Raw genomic sequence first — 17485 nt, forward strand, 5'->3', positions numbered from 1 at the left:
GGTCCAACCCTCCGCGCGGGCGGTCGGAAATCCACCACCTGCTGGATGACACCGCTCTCCGCCCAGCTCCGCGATACGCTTCTGCTAACGGCGTGCGGCCGAACCGCCGGGCCAGGAGTGGACTAGGAGCCGCCGGCGCTAACTCGCGCCACTAGCCGGGGACGCCAGGACTCTGAGGGCGGGGCCGCAGCGACAGCTCCCCGGCTCCGGCCACGCCCCTCCCTGCTGACGCTGCGCACACCTCTCCCCGCCCGCGGCGCGCCGAGGGGCGAGGCCGCCTGAGGACCGGACTCCCAGCGGCGTCCCCATTGGGCCGGGGAATGAGTGACGCGTGAGGCCCCGCCCCCGGACGGCCCCGCCCCCTCGGCGCGGCGTCAACGCCAGCGCTGGCGGCGCTGACGTGTCCCGGCGGGCGGTGGCGGCTCCTCCGGGCGCCTGCAGCCACTCGTCGCTGCGAGAGAGGGGCGGGGTGGCCGGGGCCGTGCTCCCCGGGCCAGCTCGCGGCCCGCCCCGCCGCCCCGTCCCCCCGGATGAGGGTATATATTCGGAGCGGGCGCGGGACGCCGAGGAGTGGCCGCGCGGAGGGAGCCGGAGCCGGGCGGAACTGCGATCACGCCGAGGGAGGTGAGGGGCTCCCCGCCCAGTCGGGTCTCCTTCCCCCGCCACCCGCCAGTCCGGAGGGGACGCCGGGGGCCCGGGCCCGCCACGCGCACGCTCCCACGGCCACGTCGGTGCTCGGCGCCCGAACCTGGCCCTGGCGGAGGGGCCGGCCCCGCGCGCCCCGCAGGCGCTCCCCGTGCTCGGAGACCCCGCTGGGGAGGGCGTCCCCGGGCTCTGGGGGTTAGGGGGACCCGGATGGGGCAGTGCGTGCAGTCGGGGGTTTGTCGAGCGGCGGGGAGCGGGCCTCACCTGGATGGGGGGCGGGGGCCTTGAGGTTCTCCGGCCGGGGCCTTGCGGGCAGGTTCGTCGAGTTCGGGGACCGCGGGGTGGGGACAAGCGGTCGTTGGAACTGTCCGCTGGGAACCGGAGGGAGAGAATTCCGAGGGCGTTGACAGGGAGGAGTGGAGACACCTGCGAGGGGACGTGAAAGGGGGACAGAGCCCCCTTGCCCTTTCTGGTTTGGCCGGTTTTAATGCTGGTAGTGGGAGAGGATGGAGATTGCGGGGTTTCCGCGGGCTTGGCCCAGCAGGGGGCCGGGATTGGAGGGCTGAGAGCACACATGTGCTGAGCAGACGGCTTCCTGAGGATTGTGTGAAGTTTGGCCTGAGGCTCTTCTATGTCTGTTTGTGCCTGGTTTGTGAAATCTGACATCAGGTAGCAGTGATGGTGATAATATGATGCCATTAGGTAGTGTTTTTAGTTTAAGGACTTTTAAGGTGAAAATCTTAGGTGTGGACCAAGGTTTACAGGAAGCTGAAGGCAGTTTCTGTTCCCTGGCTGTTGGTGAGTTGGCTCACTTAGCTGGGATTAAGAAAGACCTCGGCGGGGGCGCCCGGGTGGCTTAGTCGGTTAAGCGTCCGACTTTCGCTCAGGTCATGATCTCGCGGTTTGTGGGTTCGAGCCCCGCGTCGGGCTCTGTGCGGACTGCCAGCTCAGAGCCTGGAGCCTGTTTCAGAGTCTGTCACTCCCTCTCTCTCTGACCCTCCCCTGCTCATGCTGTCTCTCTCTCTCTCTCTCTCCTCGAAATAAATAAATAAAACATTTAAAAAAAAAAAAAAAAGAAAGACCTCGGCGGCTGTGCTGCCAAGAATTTATAGGATTCAGTGGTTCTGGCTCAAATGCAAGACTGTTTTTCTAAAGGTCTAAGAAGTTTACTTATCAATTTTGGGGGGCCGTAATATAGCAGCAGAGATAGGGGCAGGAAGGAGACCAGAAAGGGAGGGAATATCTTTAATACTGGCATTTAAATTCTAATAAAGTTATATTTGATAATGGTAGAGTTTTACCAAATTTGTCATGGTTTTTGATGCAAATGTATTAGGCCATGGGCATATACCAGATTCTGTCCTAATTTCGACAGCAGATTCTTAACTTTTTGAGACTTTGCTTGTCAAGATGAAAATCCTGATCTAACTCTTGTATTTACGACTGCTTACCATTACACACGTATCCACACCTCTCTTTTACCAGAATTATTGGTAGCAGTGCTACTCTTTCTGTGGTTGTTTTTTGCCTCAAGGAAACCCCTAGATAAATTATTTTTACTCAGAGCCCAAGTGTGGTTGTTTTCTTAGGGACATTTACACAGTTATGTAACTTAGCATATGTGACCTTGTCAACCTTTGCAGACCACCAGTGGTCTAAGGCCAGGGATCAAAGTTTAACCTGTGGGGGGAAAATTTAACCTATAGTTGTGTTATTTGCATAGATCCATTTTTCCCAGGCATCTGAAGGCGGATGGGTCTCTGGCGACTTTTTAGAAAAGATTTGTATCTTAAAAGTGTGATGATGCCATGTTTGCGGATGTGCTTTGGTAGGCGGAGTTCTCACTATTTGTCTCCACTTGAGGGTGTGTGCGGAAGGCAGGTTTTATGAGGAAATGTGTACACAGGGAGGTGGAATGATTTGCACAGGGTCAAATGGTGGGGAGGGACCAGGAACTAAGACTTCCAGGTCTTTGGTGAAATGGTTCCCTGGTGACCTTCCCATTACCATATGTTCCTTTAAATCCGGGGCTCCTTTGAATACGGTAGTATAGGTGCGACCTTAGGAAAGGCCCCCATTCCTTGGAAAATAGTTTGATACAAAATTATCTCTCTCAATTCTTTTTTTTTTCCTTATGTGATGTATTTCTTTAAAGTCTTAAAAGTTTATTTTGAGAGAGAGAGAGAGAGAGAGCGAGCGAGCAAGGGATGGGCAGAGAGAGAGAATCCCAAGCAGGCTCTGGCACTGTCAGGGCAGATCGAACTCCTGATGACCTGAGCCTAAGTCAGACGCTCAGCTGACTGAGCCATCCAGTGCCCCTACATGATGTGTTTTTTTTTTTAATGAAAAAATAATGGTATATCTCTTGAAACCTTCGTAAATCAATAGAAACGCCATTCAGTATCCTAAGGCGCATCCAAGGCTCAGTCTTCTTCTTCTTTTTTCAATCCACCTACACTTGCCAGGGATCTCATTTGTTTGATAACTTAATATCATGTGTGCTGATGACCTTGGAAATTTTATCTTTAGCTCCATTATCACCCCTGGAACTTTAGATGACTGCATTCTGCCGTCTTATCAGCATTTCTATTTGGATGTCTAATAGGCACCTCGAACCCGAAACAAAGGATTGACTCCCCCAGTCTCGGCATCTGGTCCTAAACCTGCCCTGTCCTCCTGTTTCCCCACTTCAGCAAATGGCACCACCACCTGGGAGTCCTCTTTGCTTGATTCCTACCTTTCTCTTGGTCTCCACATTCCATCCATTACCTAATCCTGTAAGATTAGAATCCACATTTCACCACTGCTCTAAGCCAACGTCATCTCATCTAGACTATCATGGTAGTTTCTTTTAAAATTTTTTTTCATATTTATTTATTTGAGAGAGAGAGAGAGAGAGAGCATGAGTTGGGGGATGGGGGAGGCACAGAGAGCGAGGGAAACACAGAATACAAAGCAGAGTCCAGGCTCTGAACTGTCAGCACAGAGCCCCACGTGGGCTCGAACTCACAAACCGCAAGATCATGACCTGAGCTGAAATCGGATGCCCAGCTGGTTGAGACACCACTTGCGTCTGCTTGCTTCCACTTTTGCTGTCATTAGTCTTTTTTCCCCACATAAGAATGGCATGATCCTTCTGAAACCTCAGTCAGAACTAGATGCATCCTATCTCCACGTTCTCTAATGGCTTCCCCAACCCCACAGTCCCTACTTGGACCGAAAGGCCTTACTCGATCTGCTCAATGTCCATCCGTCCGCTGTAATTAGAGTCACTCGGGCTCTCTCTGCTCCAGTTGCGTTGACCTTGCTGTTGTGTGTACACATTTCACACATTCCTGCCTCACAACAGCTTCCTGTACCTAGAATGTTCCTCTCTAGGATTCTAACTTGCTTGCTCTCTCTTCATGCATATGGACTGTCACATGTCTCAGTCCCTCCCCAACTACCCCATTGAAAATACCCACCATCACCCTGTTGGGCTTTCACCCCGTAGCCCACTTCTTCTGCCTGATGTTTTATGCCTGTCCCTTGTTCTGGAATGTGGCCTGCGCATTGTCACCTGGGGCGTTGCTGTGTCTCTGTCACCTGCATCAGTGCCCGGCAGACAGGAAGTGCTCATTCACTATTCGGTGAGTTAATAATGGCCGTGACCGTGAGACAGTGTTCCTTCATAAATTGTTGATGTATCTTTGCATGTGAGAAGGAGACTTTCAGCAGCCAGCTGTTCATGTGGGAGTAGGCTTACCATCTGTCCCTCAACGGAAGTAGCACTGATCCAAGTTCAGCCTCATCTGCCCATTTCCCAGCGCTATGCCTTGTTCCTTGAATACTTTTATTTACCTGAACCGTTTCTCATGCTCTCCCCACCGACTGGATTTTCTTTTACTGCTTCTGCTTTTGGCAAACTTCTCTTCATCCTGCAGTGCCCGACTACTCATGTTCTGGAGACTGTAACCCAGTGGTCTGGAGCACAATTTCACTTTGATAATAGTAGCTGATGACATTCATGGAGGGTTTTATTTACATGTCAGGTGCTGTTTTAAATGCTTTTCATTTGAATTCAGTAATCCTCTAAAGCTTAGATGTAAGTACTGTTTTTATCCTCATTTTACAGACGAGAAAAATTGAGGCACAGAAAGGTTAAGTAACTTGTTCAAGGTCACTGAATTAGGAAATCATGACGCTGGGGTCTGAGCTCAGCCAGGCTGACTCCAGAGGCCAGTTTCCACCAGCTATCCTGCCTCTCTTAAATGGGACCTTGGGTTGAATTCTTAGTATTTCCTCTGTGTATGAGAGTTATTATTGTCTGATGGAAAGACCATAGGCATCGGAGTCAGGTTTATCTGGGTTAAAATTCCTGATTTTCTACCTACAAGGTAAGTAGCTTTAGGCAAATTACTTATTTCTTTGAGCCTCATTGTCTCACTGGTTGTAATTTCACTTATGCCTCTGAACCCGGTGAAGAAAATTTTGTTATTCCCATTTTGCAGATGAAGATAACAGAGTTGAAAGTATCTATAACTTGATCCAAGCAATAGAGCCAAGAGTAAAAGTCAGTTCTGTTTGATTCCTTACCCAAAAAAGATTTACTTGAAGCTAGAGTATGTGAGGCAGGCCTTTAAGGATGAATGGGATTTCGGTACATCGGGAGTCTAAAGGAAGTACTTGGAGGGAAGGATGAGGGTCTTAGGCGACAGCAGGTAGAACTGTGTCCCATGCTGATAATTAGGTTTCATTTTTGTTTCATATGGAAGCCTTAATTTCGTTAGGAATCGTTGGTAACTCATAAAGTACATTTCATAAGCAGAACCATTCATTTCACGCTTAAAGCATTATATCCCTGAAGTGAAATCTAAATAACAAAACCAGAATACAAGTTGGGAATGTAAGTCACTCAATCTTATGTGCTAATCTAACTTGAAGTTGATTTTATAAGAAGAATCAGGAAGCCAGTCTTTCAGTTCGCTTGGAAAGGGCACCTTATGAAAAGAAGAAGTTATTGGAGCCATGTGCCTGTCTCTATGGGTTGATAGTACCTTTCCTGAATGTATTTTTGAGTGGGCACTGGTTAAAATTACTTCTGAGGATTTTCTGATTTGGGTTAACACGCCTAGTACTGATGACCAATACCAGGGACTTTTTATGTAATACTGTTTTTAAAATTGAAGTCTTTACTCATCCTGTGGAGTTCCTCAGCAACTTGTCCTGCGCGTTTTCTTTCTCCAGGCTCTGGGGTTGGCTTGTGAACTCATTTCTGCACAGTGAGTCAGATATCAGAACGTCATTTTTGTCTGTGTTCTGAGTAAAGTACCAATAATGTGCTCTCTCGGTACTCCCCTCTTATACACACACACACACACACACACACACACGCAGTCTTTCTCCCGAGAGGCAGTGTAGCATAACAGAGTAATAGTTAAGAGTGTGAATTTAGGAATCAGGTTATCAATGTTTGAATCCAAGCTCACTCACTAGACTAGTTCAGGACCCCAGGCAAGTTATCTCTGTGGTGCAGGACCTTCCTCTGTAAAGTAACCCTGGTAGCAATGCCTTAGCATTGTGTTGAGGATTAACTGCACGAGCATCTGTAAAGCAATTCGAATCGTACTGTCATCCGTAGGTGGTATGTGAGCAGTAGGTGGCATTATCGCCACCTCAGGGAACCCTATGTGTAGGTTGTCTTTATCTGACTTTGTCAATGGTGTCTGATGTTTAAGAGTCCTGATGAGATAGATGCTCCAGGTGAGGCATGCGGACATTAAGTAGCTCAGCTGAACTCCAGAACGTTGCTCTGAACTCCCGTGTGTGTTACCCACCGCTGTTCCAAGGGTAGAAGATCGCAGGTTGTTTCTTCAGTACCTATTGTTGCCGTCTTTCACTTCTAAGCACTTCTGAAGGGGTGATGATCCTTTACAGCGATCCCCAAATCTTCCCTTTTACTATTAATTCCTTTGCAACCCATCTGATTCAGCTCTTTGGCCTTCCATCCCCGTGATTGTCTTTGAACTTGTTTTCCTACGTCTACTTGTCCCTCCTTACAATCTATTTTATGCTATTGCTCTCTCTCTCTCTAAAGTTTGGTGACACTGCCCTTTGAGTAATCTGCTGTTGGCATCTTGTCACTGTTAGGTCTCCCTTTGCTAGGGTTTCAAGGCTTTCATGGTTTAGCCCTGCCCTCCTTCACTTCCCATCATTCTGGAGAAAACTTCAGCTTTCCTACTTCTCTGTCACACACGCCTGCCTCGCTTGTGTTCTCATCTTATCTGCCATCTGCTGAGCCCTTGAGGCACAGCTGATCATGCTTCCTGTGACCTCTTTGTAGACAGCACCTACCGTCTCCTGCATTTAGCTATAGTAGGCAACTGGACTAAATATTTTGTCTTCCTTGTATTCTTTTAGTACTGTGCACTTTAATGTTTTGCTACATATGTTACCTGGTTTTATCTGTTGATATGTGTGTATTGCTTGTCCCTTGAGGGGTCAGTTCCTTAGCAAAGAAATTCTCTAGAAGTTGCTACTGAAAGAAAACGTATTTTTCATGATTATAGATAGTCCTGTCTTGAATTTTGTTGTATCCTGAATACAACAGAATCGTTTCCATCGTGAGCGCTAAAAGGGGAACAGTTGACGTAGTAAGAAGTCGTAGTTCTTGCAGTTGTGCTCATGGTCAGAGGCAGCTAAGTGGGACAGTCAGAGTGTGTGCCCTGGAATTGGACTGCCTGGGCTCACAGCCCTGCTCCGCCTGTGGGCCCTGTGGTGTTGCCTCTCTGGGCCTCCGTCTCCTCCCTGGTAAAGTAATCGAGATAACAGAACCTGTGTCGGAGAGCCGGCGAAAATCAAATGAGACCACGGAGGTAAAGTTCTTGGTGGGGTACTTGGTATATTATACTAATTGGTATTGTCTTACAAGTTTTTCATTTATTTTTAACTAAAAACATTTTAATTCCGGTATAGTTAACATGCATGTTAACATATTAGTTTCAGGCGTAAATACAGTGATTCAGCAGTTCTGTACAGTACTCAGTGCTCATCCTGACAAGTGCACTCCTTTTTCTTTTTCTTTTCTTTTTTTTTTTAGAGTTTTATTTTGAGGGAGAGAGAGAGGGAGAAAGAAAGATGAACAGGGCAGAGAGAGAGAGAGAGAGGGACAGAGGGTCTGAGGCAGACCCTGCACTGACAGTAGAGACCCCGTTGCAGGACTCGAACTCATGAACCACGAGATCATGACCTGAGCCACAGTCACATGTTTAACGGACTGAGCCACCCAGGCTCCCACAACAAGTGTTCTCCTTACTCCCCATCACCGGTTTCATCCGTCCCCTCGCCCCCTCCCCTCTGATAACCATCAGTTTGTTCTCTACAGTGAAGAAAGAGCCTGTTTCTCGGTTTGTCTTTCTCCTTTTTTCCCTGTGCTTGTTTTGTTTCCTAAATTGCACATATGAGGGAAATCATACGATATTTGTTTTTCTCCGACTGACTGATTGGACTTAGCGTTATACTCTCTACCTCCATCCATGTCGTTGCACATGGTGAGATTTCATTCTTTTTATGGCTAAGTAACATTTATGTATATATTTATGTATACACAGACGCATGCACACCACACATCTTTATCCATTCATCTGTACACTTGGGCTGCTTCCATAATCTGGCTGTTGTAGAGAATGCTGCAATAGACATAAGGGTGCACGTATCCCTTTGAATTAGTGCTTTTGTATTTTTTGGGTAAATAACCGGAGTGTGATTACTGGGCCATAGTTGCATTTTAACTTTTTGGGGAAACACCAGACCGTTTCCACAGCGGCCGCACCAGTTTGCATCCCCACCAACAGCGCATGAGGTTTCCCCTCCCCCCTGCCAACAGTTGTGTTTCTTGGGTTTGCTGTTTTAGCCACTCTGACTGGCGTGAGGTGATATCTCACTGTAATTTTGATTGGTGTTTCCCTGATGACGAGTGATACTGAGCATCTTTTCATGTGTCCCTTGGCCATCTGGATGTCTTCTTTGTTTATGCCTTTACAAGCTGGCTCTGTCACAAATCTTGTGAGGGGAAGGCAGAAGTTAACTTCTGTAACGTCAAGTGTTTTTTAATGTACTTATTTGTAGCAGGAAAAGCTCCTCCGGCTTTGAGGTTGGACTTCAACCTGCTGTCGATTCCTTTTTTTCTTGTAGGCTTACGGGTGCGGAGCTTACGCCTCTGTCTTCGCCAGGCTTGGCCGCCCGAGCACTATGAATGTCAGCGAGCTCAAAGTCAGGCTGTCCGAAGCCGGACAGGAACACCTGCTCCAGTTCTGGAATGAGCTGGGTGAAGCCCAGCAGGGAGAACTCTACGCGGAGCTCCAGGCCATGAACTTTGAGGAGCTCAACTTCTTTTTCCAGAAGGCCATCGAAGGATTTAACCAGTCGTCTCAGCAGGAGAAAATGGATGCGCGCATGGAGCCGGTCCCTCGAGAGGTGCTGGGCAGCGCCACCAGGGACCAAGATCGGCTGCAGGCCTGGGAGAGTGAAGGTACTGAGCACGGGAAGTTCCTCTTAAAGTTTGACATGAGGGGCGCCTGGGGGGCTCAGTCGGTTAAGCGTCCAACTCTTGATTTCAGCTCCGGTCAGGATCTCACAGCTTGTGAGTTCGAGCCCCTCCTGGAGCTCTGTGCTGGCAGCACGGAGCCTGCTTGGGATTCTCTCTCTCTCTCTCTCTCTCTCTCTGCCCCTCCCCTGCTCTCTTCCTCTCTCAGATAAACATGAACAGAAAAATAAAGTTTGTAATGAGCTACACCAGCAGTGTTAAAGTAGCCGGATGGCATGATGATGATTTGGGCCCTCCTCCTGCCTTACACCTGGTGAGGGATCAGAAAGCGACAGGCGACAGTGCTGAGACTTGTGCAGCCTCTCCCGATGTGCCCTTCTCGTTTCCATTCCCCGCCCGCGGTCTTCTCATTCAGGTCTTCATGTGCCTCTGGTCTCTTTCCATGCTCATTTCCAGACTTCTTCTGGATTCCCCATCCTGAAGCGTGAGTTAAATGCTTCAGTTTGGGTCAGCTTAATCTACAGCCTTCGCCAGCCTCTGTCTCCAGCCCGGTCCCCCGTACCTCCCCCCCTCCTCCCGCCCCCCCCCCCCCCCCCCCCCCCCCCCCCCCCCCCCCCCCCGTCTTGGCTGGACCCGAGAATTCCCTCTCCCTGAACGCTGTCTTTCCTGCCTTCGCTCAGGCTTCTCCTGAGCTTGGACTGGCCTCCGCCCCCGCCCCGTGCCCGTCTCGCCAGCTCCCCTTGAAAGGCCGCCTCCCCAAGCTGTGTGTGGTGTGCGTGGCTCTGCCGTGTGGACAGCGTGTCCTCCTCCTTTAAGCTTCCTGGATCCTGGCCTTTTTCTTCAGTGAGCCGCGTGGGAGTTCCTTGTCCGTGTTTCACTTTGCGTCTGTTCTTTCTCACAATGCGGGTTGTTTGTGTCTGTCTGCATCATGGCACAACGGACTCCTGAAGAGCAGCCCGTGACCTTGCCTGTGCACGTCACAGAGCGTTTGGAACAGCAGTTAGTTTCCCGTGGGTTGATACACGTTTGTTGCATCATCTCGGTGGTTCTTCTCCTAAAGTGTATTCTAACATCTGTCCCCACAACCAGTTCTGGTTATGCCTTTGGGAATGGCAGAATAGCTGAAGGAAACCATTTTGTGTGGGGTTAGGAGCTGTGGGTGTGTAAGCCGCTACCTCTGTGTGAGTAAGTGTGACTAAACGGCGTGGCTTGGGCCCCGAGTGTTCACACGTGCTCCTTGTCAGATCCGGACCTCATTTCCTCCACTCTGGAATGAACAGATGGGACTCATACTTTTCTTTCTGCTTAAAAAAATGTTACTTTATTACAAAAAATAATATGAGTATAACAGAAACACTGCAGAGAAACTGCCCTAAATCTTATCAAATCTATTTTTATTTGCTCACATTGCCACCTAGTACTTGATTATATGTATATTTACTTTTATAGATGTGTAAACATATTGTAGATATAGTCTTGTAATCTGTATTTGTACCACACTGTTGCTATTTAAAAAAAAATTTTTTAAATGTTTATTTGTTTTTGGGAGAGAGAGAGAGAGCAGGGGAGGGGCAGAGACAGAGAGAGACACAGAATCTGAAGCAGGCTCTAGGCTGTCAGCACAGAGCCTGATGTAGAGTTTGAACCCATGAACCATGAGATCATGATCTTAGCTAAAGTTAGACACTTAACTGACTGAGCCACCCAGGTGCCCATGTCCACCAGGATTTCAATGGGCAACATGCCAGGGAAGGGTCTGTTCCTAGTCCCTGCCATATGTTTTCATTCATACTTTGCCCCTGAACTTGATTTCTAGAAAAATCAGAGAGGGCTTTCTAAGGAAAACCATGTTTGACCTAGCTCTTGAGAAGTCATATAATTTCCCAAAGGAAGGAGCACTTTATTTTTTATTTTTATTAATGTTTATTTTTGAGAGAGAGACACACACAGAGTGTGAGTGGAGGAGGGGCAGAGAGAGAAGGAGACACAGATCCAAAGCAGGCTCCAGGCTCTGAGCTGTCAGCACAGAGCCCGATGTGGGGCTCGAACCCACGAACCGTGAGATCATGACCTGAGCTGAAGTCGGACGCTTAGCCGACCGAGCCACCCAGGCGCCCCTATTCTGTCTTTCATTCTTTGGCATCCCCTGCCCCCACAAGAAAGAAAGATGATTGCCGTTATCAACCTTCCGTATACCTCTCCATGTCTTTCTCGGGGCATGCGGAGTCACTGCGTTTCAAACTGTGTATGGAAGGGGCTCCACTGCTGGGGAGACTGGGTCGTGTGGGAGGGGGATGGATACTCAGCAGCTGGGTCTCTAACGCCTTCATCTCCCCACTAAGAGCAGTTCTACTTCGACATGTTGTACATATGTGATCTTTACGTGAAGTTTTATGTAAAAGGGGTTGGAGATGATAAAATATTGGAAATAATTGGGTGATTCCCTAGGAAGTAGCCTTTTAGATCTAAGGTGCTTGGCAGTGGCTAAGCTCTCTCCTTAGAGTAGGGCTCTGCCACCGTGGCTGCCTGGTGGACCCTTCTGAATGGAGGGCTGTAGTCATCCCTGGCCCTTACCAACTTCTGATTCATTAATCCTCCCCTCCACCCCAGGGTTTCCGAAGGGCTCCCACAGCGGAACAAAAGTCACACGGGGCTCTTTGTACCCTCGGGTATCCCAGCTGCCTGTAGTTCTTGTGGTTTTGTGTGGATGAAGTCTTGGAAGTAAGTTCTATGGAGAGCCAAAGCTTTGACCTTGTATAACGGAGACTGAACGGCAGTCACAACCTCTTGTCATTGGAGTCTTCTTTATGATCTTTTTGTTGGAATCCATGGAACTAGTCTACATGTATGACTTTTCACTTCCTCGGAAATCTAGAACTCTTAAAACCAAGTATACTACAAGAGGGTACAAAACAAACTTCCTTTTGGCTCACCATGAAGGAAACAGTATTTGTGGTTTAAACGGTAGGGACGAAGGAGACTCTGTCGCTCTTCATTTGCTTAGCCAGAAACTTCCAAGTGTGTACAAATTCATAACGAAGTTAAGTTTTTGCAAGTTATCAAGAGGAAGAGATTGATTGCCTTGAGGAGACTCTAATTATTATATTTCAAGTAGGAGAAAAATCCTGGTGGTTGTATCAGAGATCGTGCCCTCTGGTTCCCCCTCCTCAGGATGGGGGAAATTAAAGCCTTGTACAGTATTTGCAGAATGTCTGGTGGCTATTGACATTAAAATGGACATTTTCACACCTAGGGTGGGAAATTATTTCTGAAGGGTAAATACATAAGTGATGACTGTGCTTCCTGTTAAGAGAGATCTTATTCTAATTTAATTCTTTTTTTTTTTTTTAAGATTTTATTTCTAAGTTATCTCTAAACTTAGATAACTTATGTGGGGTTCGAACTTACAATCCTGAGATCAAGACTCATATGCTCCAGGGGCGCCTGGGTGGCTCAGTCAGTTAGGCGTCCTAGTTCGGCTCGGGTCATGATCTTACAAGTCGTAGGTTCAAGCCCCATGTTGGGCTCTGTGCTGACAGCACAGAGCCTGGAGGCTGCTTTGGATTCTGGGTCTCTCTCGTTCTCTGCTCCTGCCCCACTCATGCTCTCTCTCTCTCTCTCTCTCTCTCTCTCTTTCTCTTTCTCTCTCTCTCACTCTCAAAAATAAACAAACATTAAAAAAAAAAAAAGGGTTGCGTGCTCTACCGACTGAGCCAGCCCAGCACCCCTTTCATTTAATTCTTCTTCTTTTTTTTAATGTTTATTCATTTTTTGAGAGAGAGCGTGTGAGTGGGGGAGGAGCAGAGAGAGGAAGGGACGAAGGATTTGAAGTGGGCTCCAGGCTCTGAGCTGATAGTAGTGAGCCCAATGGCAGGGCTCAAACTCCCGAACCATGAGATCATGACCTGAGCTGAAGTCAGATGCTCAACTGATTTGGTGCCCCACCCCCCCTCACCCCCCTCACCCCCCCATCCCTGCTTTAATTGAATTCTTAAGGTATCCTGGCCACTTGTAGAAAATGGAATGTAGAGAAGTAACTGAAAATTTTGTTTTACAAAGCTGAGATCTAGAGAGAGAAGTAATTAGAAACTTCTATGAGAACATATCATTTTAGTAAAGATACATTGGGAAAATGTATTTGCTTGATTAAAAAAAATCTTTATCAAAGAAATGTGTGCTTATACCGAGCACAGTCTTCCAATTTTATAATAATATATTAATATCTAGTATTAGCCTCTTTTGCCTGTGAGACATTTATAAAGTTAATCTGAATGTTGCTTCTGTACCATATAGCACTGTGGTAGAAAAGTAAGTGGATTGTTTAGAAAAATATATTCATTACATTACCTCCTACATTTTCTGGAATCTAGTACAGTGATATTATTCATAGATATGTTTTATTCTAAAAGTAACACATACTGGGGGACCTGGGGGGGGGGGCTCAGTCAGTTAAGCGGCTGACTCTTGATTTTGTCTCAAGTTGTAATCCCACGGTTTGTGAGATCGAGCCCCACGTCGGTCTCTGCACTGGCAGCGTGGATCCTGCTTTGGGATGCTCTCTCTGTCCCTCCCCAGCTTTTGCACTTTCTTTCTCTCAAAATAAATAAGTAACCATTAAAAAACTAAAAGTAACACATGCTTATTTGAAAAAATTTTTTTATAATGCTTATTTTTGAGAGAGAGAGAGACAGCACACAAGCAGGGGAGGGGCAGAGAAAGAGGGAGACACAGATTCCAAAGCAGGCTCCAGGCTCTGGGCTGTCAGCACAGAGCCCGACGTGGGGCTGGAACCCACGAACTGTGAGATCCGGACCTGACCCGAAGCCAGACGCTTAACCAACTGAGCCACCCAGGTGCCCCTTCACGTGCTTATTTTAGAGAAATTGGAAAAATATAACTAAAAATTATAAAGGAAAAAATACAGATCTCTGCCCTCCCATAATTCAGAGATAAATACTCACTAGTAATATTTTATAGTATTTTCTTATATACACACACACATTGGGATTATGCTTTGTATATAATTTTGTGGCTCGCTCATGAATTTGTCATGAAAAATTTCAAGTGTATTTTGAAACAAATATTTAGAGACAAAAACAATATGATGAGCTCTCACGTATGTATCACCCAGTTTAATATCCAAATTTTGCTGCTCTTGCTCCATCTAGCCCTCCGTTTCTTTTTCTTTGCTGTCGTGCTTTAAGACAGATCTCTCAAACATGGTGTTATTTTTACCCTTATTGAGTTCAGTGTTCACCTCTGTGAATAGGGATATTCTCCTGCTACTCACAGTGCTATTTTGTACCTAATGAAATTCACAATAACCCTCCAGTACCTAAAACTAGTTCAAATAGCGATTTCCCTTATTGGTCTGCTTTTTGTACTTGACATTTTCGGGAAATCGTTCATCTCTAAAGCGATAGTTTCACTGTTTCAAAAAGGTAAAGACTTAAAATATCTTTTCAAGTAACTTTCTTGGCTGTCCTGCCCGTATCTCCCCTTGTCGGATAGCTGTTCACCCGACTCATCGTCCAGGGAGTGCTGACAGCTCAGATGGAAAGTTCTGGCAGGTGCCATGCCTCGCACGCACCTGAGCCGCCGTCGTTGTTTCGGGTGCGCGCCCACGTCAGAGTGCGCGAGAGGAGCCAGGCCAAGCAGGACGTTACCCAGGAAGCGTGCGACTTGTTTCAGGCTGCTGCGCACTCTGTTTCTCATCAGTGTTATCAGGAAACGTTCTCGGGCCTTTGGGCCTACAATCCCTGACTCTCCAGGAGAGAGGTGTCCCCCAGCCCCGGAAACTGCTCATTCAGGCTTGATTTTCTTTTTTTAAACCTCTGATTTGGCCCCAAATAGGTCCCCTCTGTGGGGAAGTCATTAAATGCCCTGCAGTAGAAGGAACGCTGACCTCCCTATATTTCTGCAGAAGAAGTTTGGAGATAGAAGCTTATCATTAACTAATTGTCACACGGGTTACGTACGTTAACAGTTAACACTTCCCATGGGTGCAGTGCTGCACGTACAGTTTAGGCTGTGACACAAACAGATGGAAATCAAGAGTTACGGCATGTGACTGAACAGCTTACTGAGTTTTACTGGCCCACTTAATTTCAAGCGGTATTTCATCTGTCATTGTGAGACAGGTACTGATTTATGGGTTACACACTTTGTAAGCATTGCACTTTACTGCAGTGACCCAGCTGAGGTGAGGGGGGCTCCGGCCTGTGAACACACCGTCTGAATCCGTTAACAGCCCGCGTAGTCACGTTTCCTTCTGGAAGTGCATCTGGTCTGGATGCCCTGGGGGCTTTTCTGTTCTCGAGTCTTTCTCTGTCTGCTCTTTGGCGAGACGCAAAAGCAGCAAGATGTTAAGGCAGAAACCTTTCCATCGCAAGCACGTGTAGATGTGATGTCTCTCTCCGTGACAGCTGCGGTCACACGGAGGCGAGATGGAGGAGATGTCCCCGCAGCCCTGCCCCTGGCGGGCACAAGCTCAGGGTTGCTCTTCGGACTCGGTGACTGGATGGGTCATCGGGTCCACGGATGGAAAAAGCGTTGAAGGAAGTATGGCAGACGGGGGCTGAGGAAGCATTTATTTGAATAAAGAATGAGGCCATTGTGAGCTGCTGGGTGAGAGCTGCAAAACTGGAAACTTCGGAGAAGTGGACTGAGCAGTGGTTTAGGGAACTCGTCCAGGGAAACGTGTAGACCGTGATAGTGTGAAAACTGGTTCGAACCTGGGGAGGGTGCTGGCTGGTGTTGGGTGGGTGTTAGGCCACCCGAGCTGGGGCGTGGGGCCCTCCCTGGGCGCAGCTGCTTACCATCCACGGCCAAGGTGGGCGAGGGAGATAACTGACCTTGGGGCTGAAGATAAAAGAAGGGCATCAGAAAGGAGGACTGGAGCCACATTAACAATGAAACAACTTAAGACACGTGTGCTCTGTGCAGAAACGGAATGGAACAAAGAGAACAAAGGCCTCTGTGTCCACAGTATGGATCTGGGACTTTTTTGGAAGATGTTAAGCATATTTCTGATTCTGACCCCTTCGGTGGTATGTGAGGCTTCAGACAGACCAAAGTTATTTGTCTGCTGTTCTGAAATGGTGCCAAGCCTGGTTTGCAGCAAAACCGAACTTGAACAGACATGAAACTCTTGATGAACTTTATTTATCCCACTTCCTGGGATGACAGGGTCCTGTCTCACACTTGCTGGGGGCAGCATAGGGTGCTTTGCGTGTTCTGCATTTTGTTCTCTACATTTTGAGGAGTTCTGCCTTCTGAAGCAAATCTTTTTTCTTTTTATAAAGTTTATTTTTGAGAGAGAGAGAGAGAGAGCACGCATACGTGCATCTAAGAGAGAGAGAGGGAGAGAGAGAATCCCAAGCAGGCTCTGTGCTGCCAGTGCAGAGCCTGATGCAGGGCTCAGACCCTCGAAATGTGAGATCATGACCTGAACTGAAATCAGGAGTCAGATGCTTGACGAACTGAGACCCCCCCCCCCCGCCCCGGCGCCCCTGAAGCAAATCTGACCCAGGGAGGTAGGCATAAGGGATTATGGTCTTGTATTTCATTAAAATAATGCTTTTCGGGTCAATGACAGCAGAGTCGAACTTCTTCGCTCGAAACCATCGTTTCTTTGCTAGCTCAGGGAATAAGCAAATGTAAAACTGCTTTCAAAACTGCCCATCTTGTTCCCTGCTCCCTTCACTCCCTCCCAGCCTTTGTTACGTTGGGGGCTGTGGTGCTTGCTTAAGGGGGGACACAGATGTGGGGTGCGGTTAGAGATGTCAGTGTTTGGCAAATTTTGGAGAATGTGGGCTCCCCCCAGCAGTGTTTTCTCCCCTGTGGGGTGGTAGGTTGAGATAGGTTAGAAGAAAAAAAAAAAAGCACAAGCTCTCATGAATTCAGTGGAAAAGAGAAGAAAAGGTGAGAAGGAGACAGGAAGGGAAGTTTACGCCCTAAAAATTGTGGCACTGTAACGTGTCTGTTCAGTGTTTGGGTGAGAAGGGAGACACCGGGGTGGGTGGGGGTGGGGTGGGGGTCAGCACAGTGCCGGCCAGTAGGCCTGGGTCAGCTTCCAAGCCTCATTCAGCTTTGCTAGGGTTGTGACCCTGGCCACTTACACTTCTCTGAGCCTGTTATCTCTGAAGTGAGGGAAATGAGACCCATCTCTTCCATTATGGTTACTAGTTAGGGGGTCTCATGTTACCCCAGATCTTCATTATCAGACTCTGATAGGATACAATGAAATGCCATAGAGGGTATAAAAAGACACCTCTGGGGGCACCTGGGGGCTCAGTCTGTTAAGCATCTGACTTC

The 17485-nt window shown here is 47.9% G+C and overlaps 1 protein-coding gene across 4 annotated transcripts in view; it reads left to right on the top strand.

Annotated features, from left to right (window-relative positions):
- The first annotated feature begins 409 nt into the window (after positions 1-409).
- The window catches only part of UAP1 (UDP-N-acetylglucosamine pyrophosphorylase 1), a 40902-nt gene continuing 23826 nt past the window's right edge, over positions 410-17485 (top strand). For all 4 annotated transcript variants that reach the window (XM_039245977.1, XM_039245976.1, XM_039245979.1 and 1 more), the window contains exons 1-2: positions 410-624; positions 8818-9154. In XM_039245977.1, the coding sequence (XP_039101908.1) occupies positions 8875-9154 (280 nt within the window). In that variant the 5' untranslated portion in view covers positions 410-624; positions 8818-8874. The remainder of the gene's footprint in view (positions 625-8817; positions 9155-17485) is intronic.

The sequence above is a fragment of the Hyaena hyaena genome, unplaced genomic scaffold, assembly GCF_003009895.1.
Source record: "Hyaena hyaena isolate Hyena2069 unplaced genomic scaffold, ASM300989v1 scaffold_275, whole genome shotgun sequence".
Classification (NCBI taxonomy): domain Eukaryota; kingdom Metazoa; phylum Chordata; class Mammalia; order Carnivora; family Hyaenidae; genus Hyaena; species Hyaena hyaena.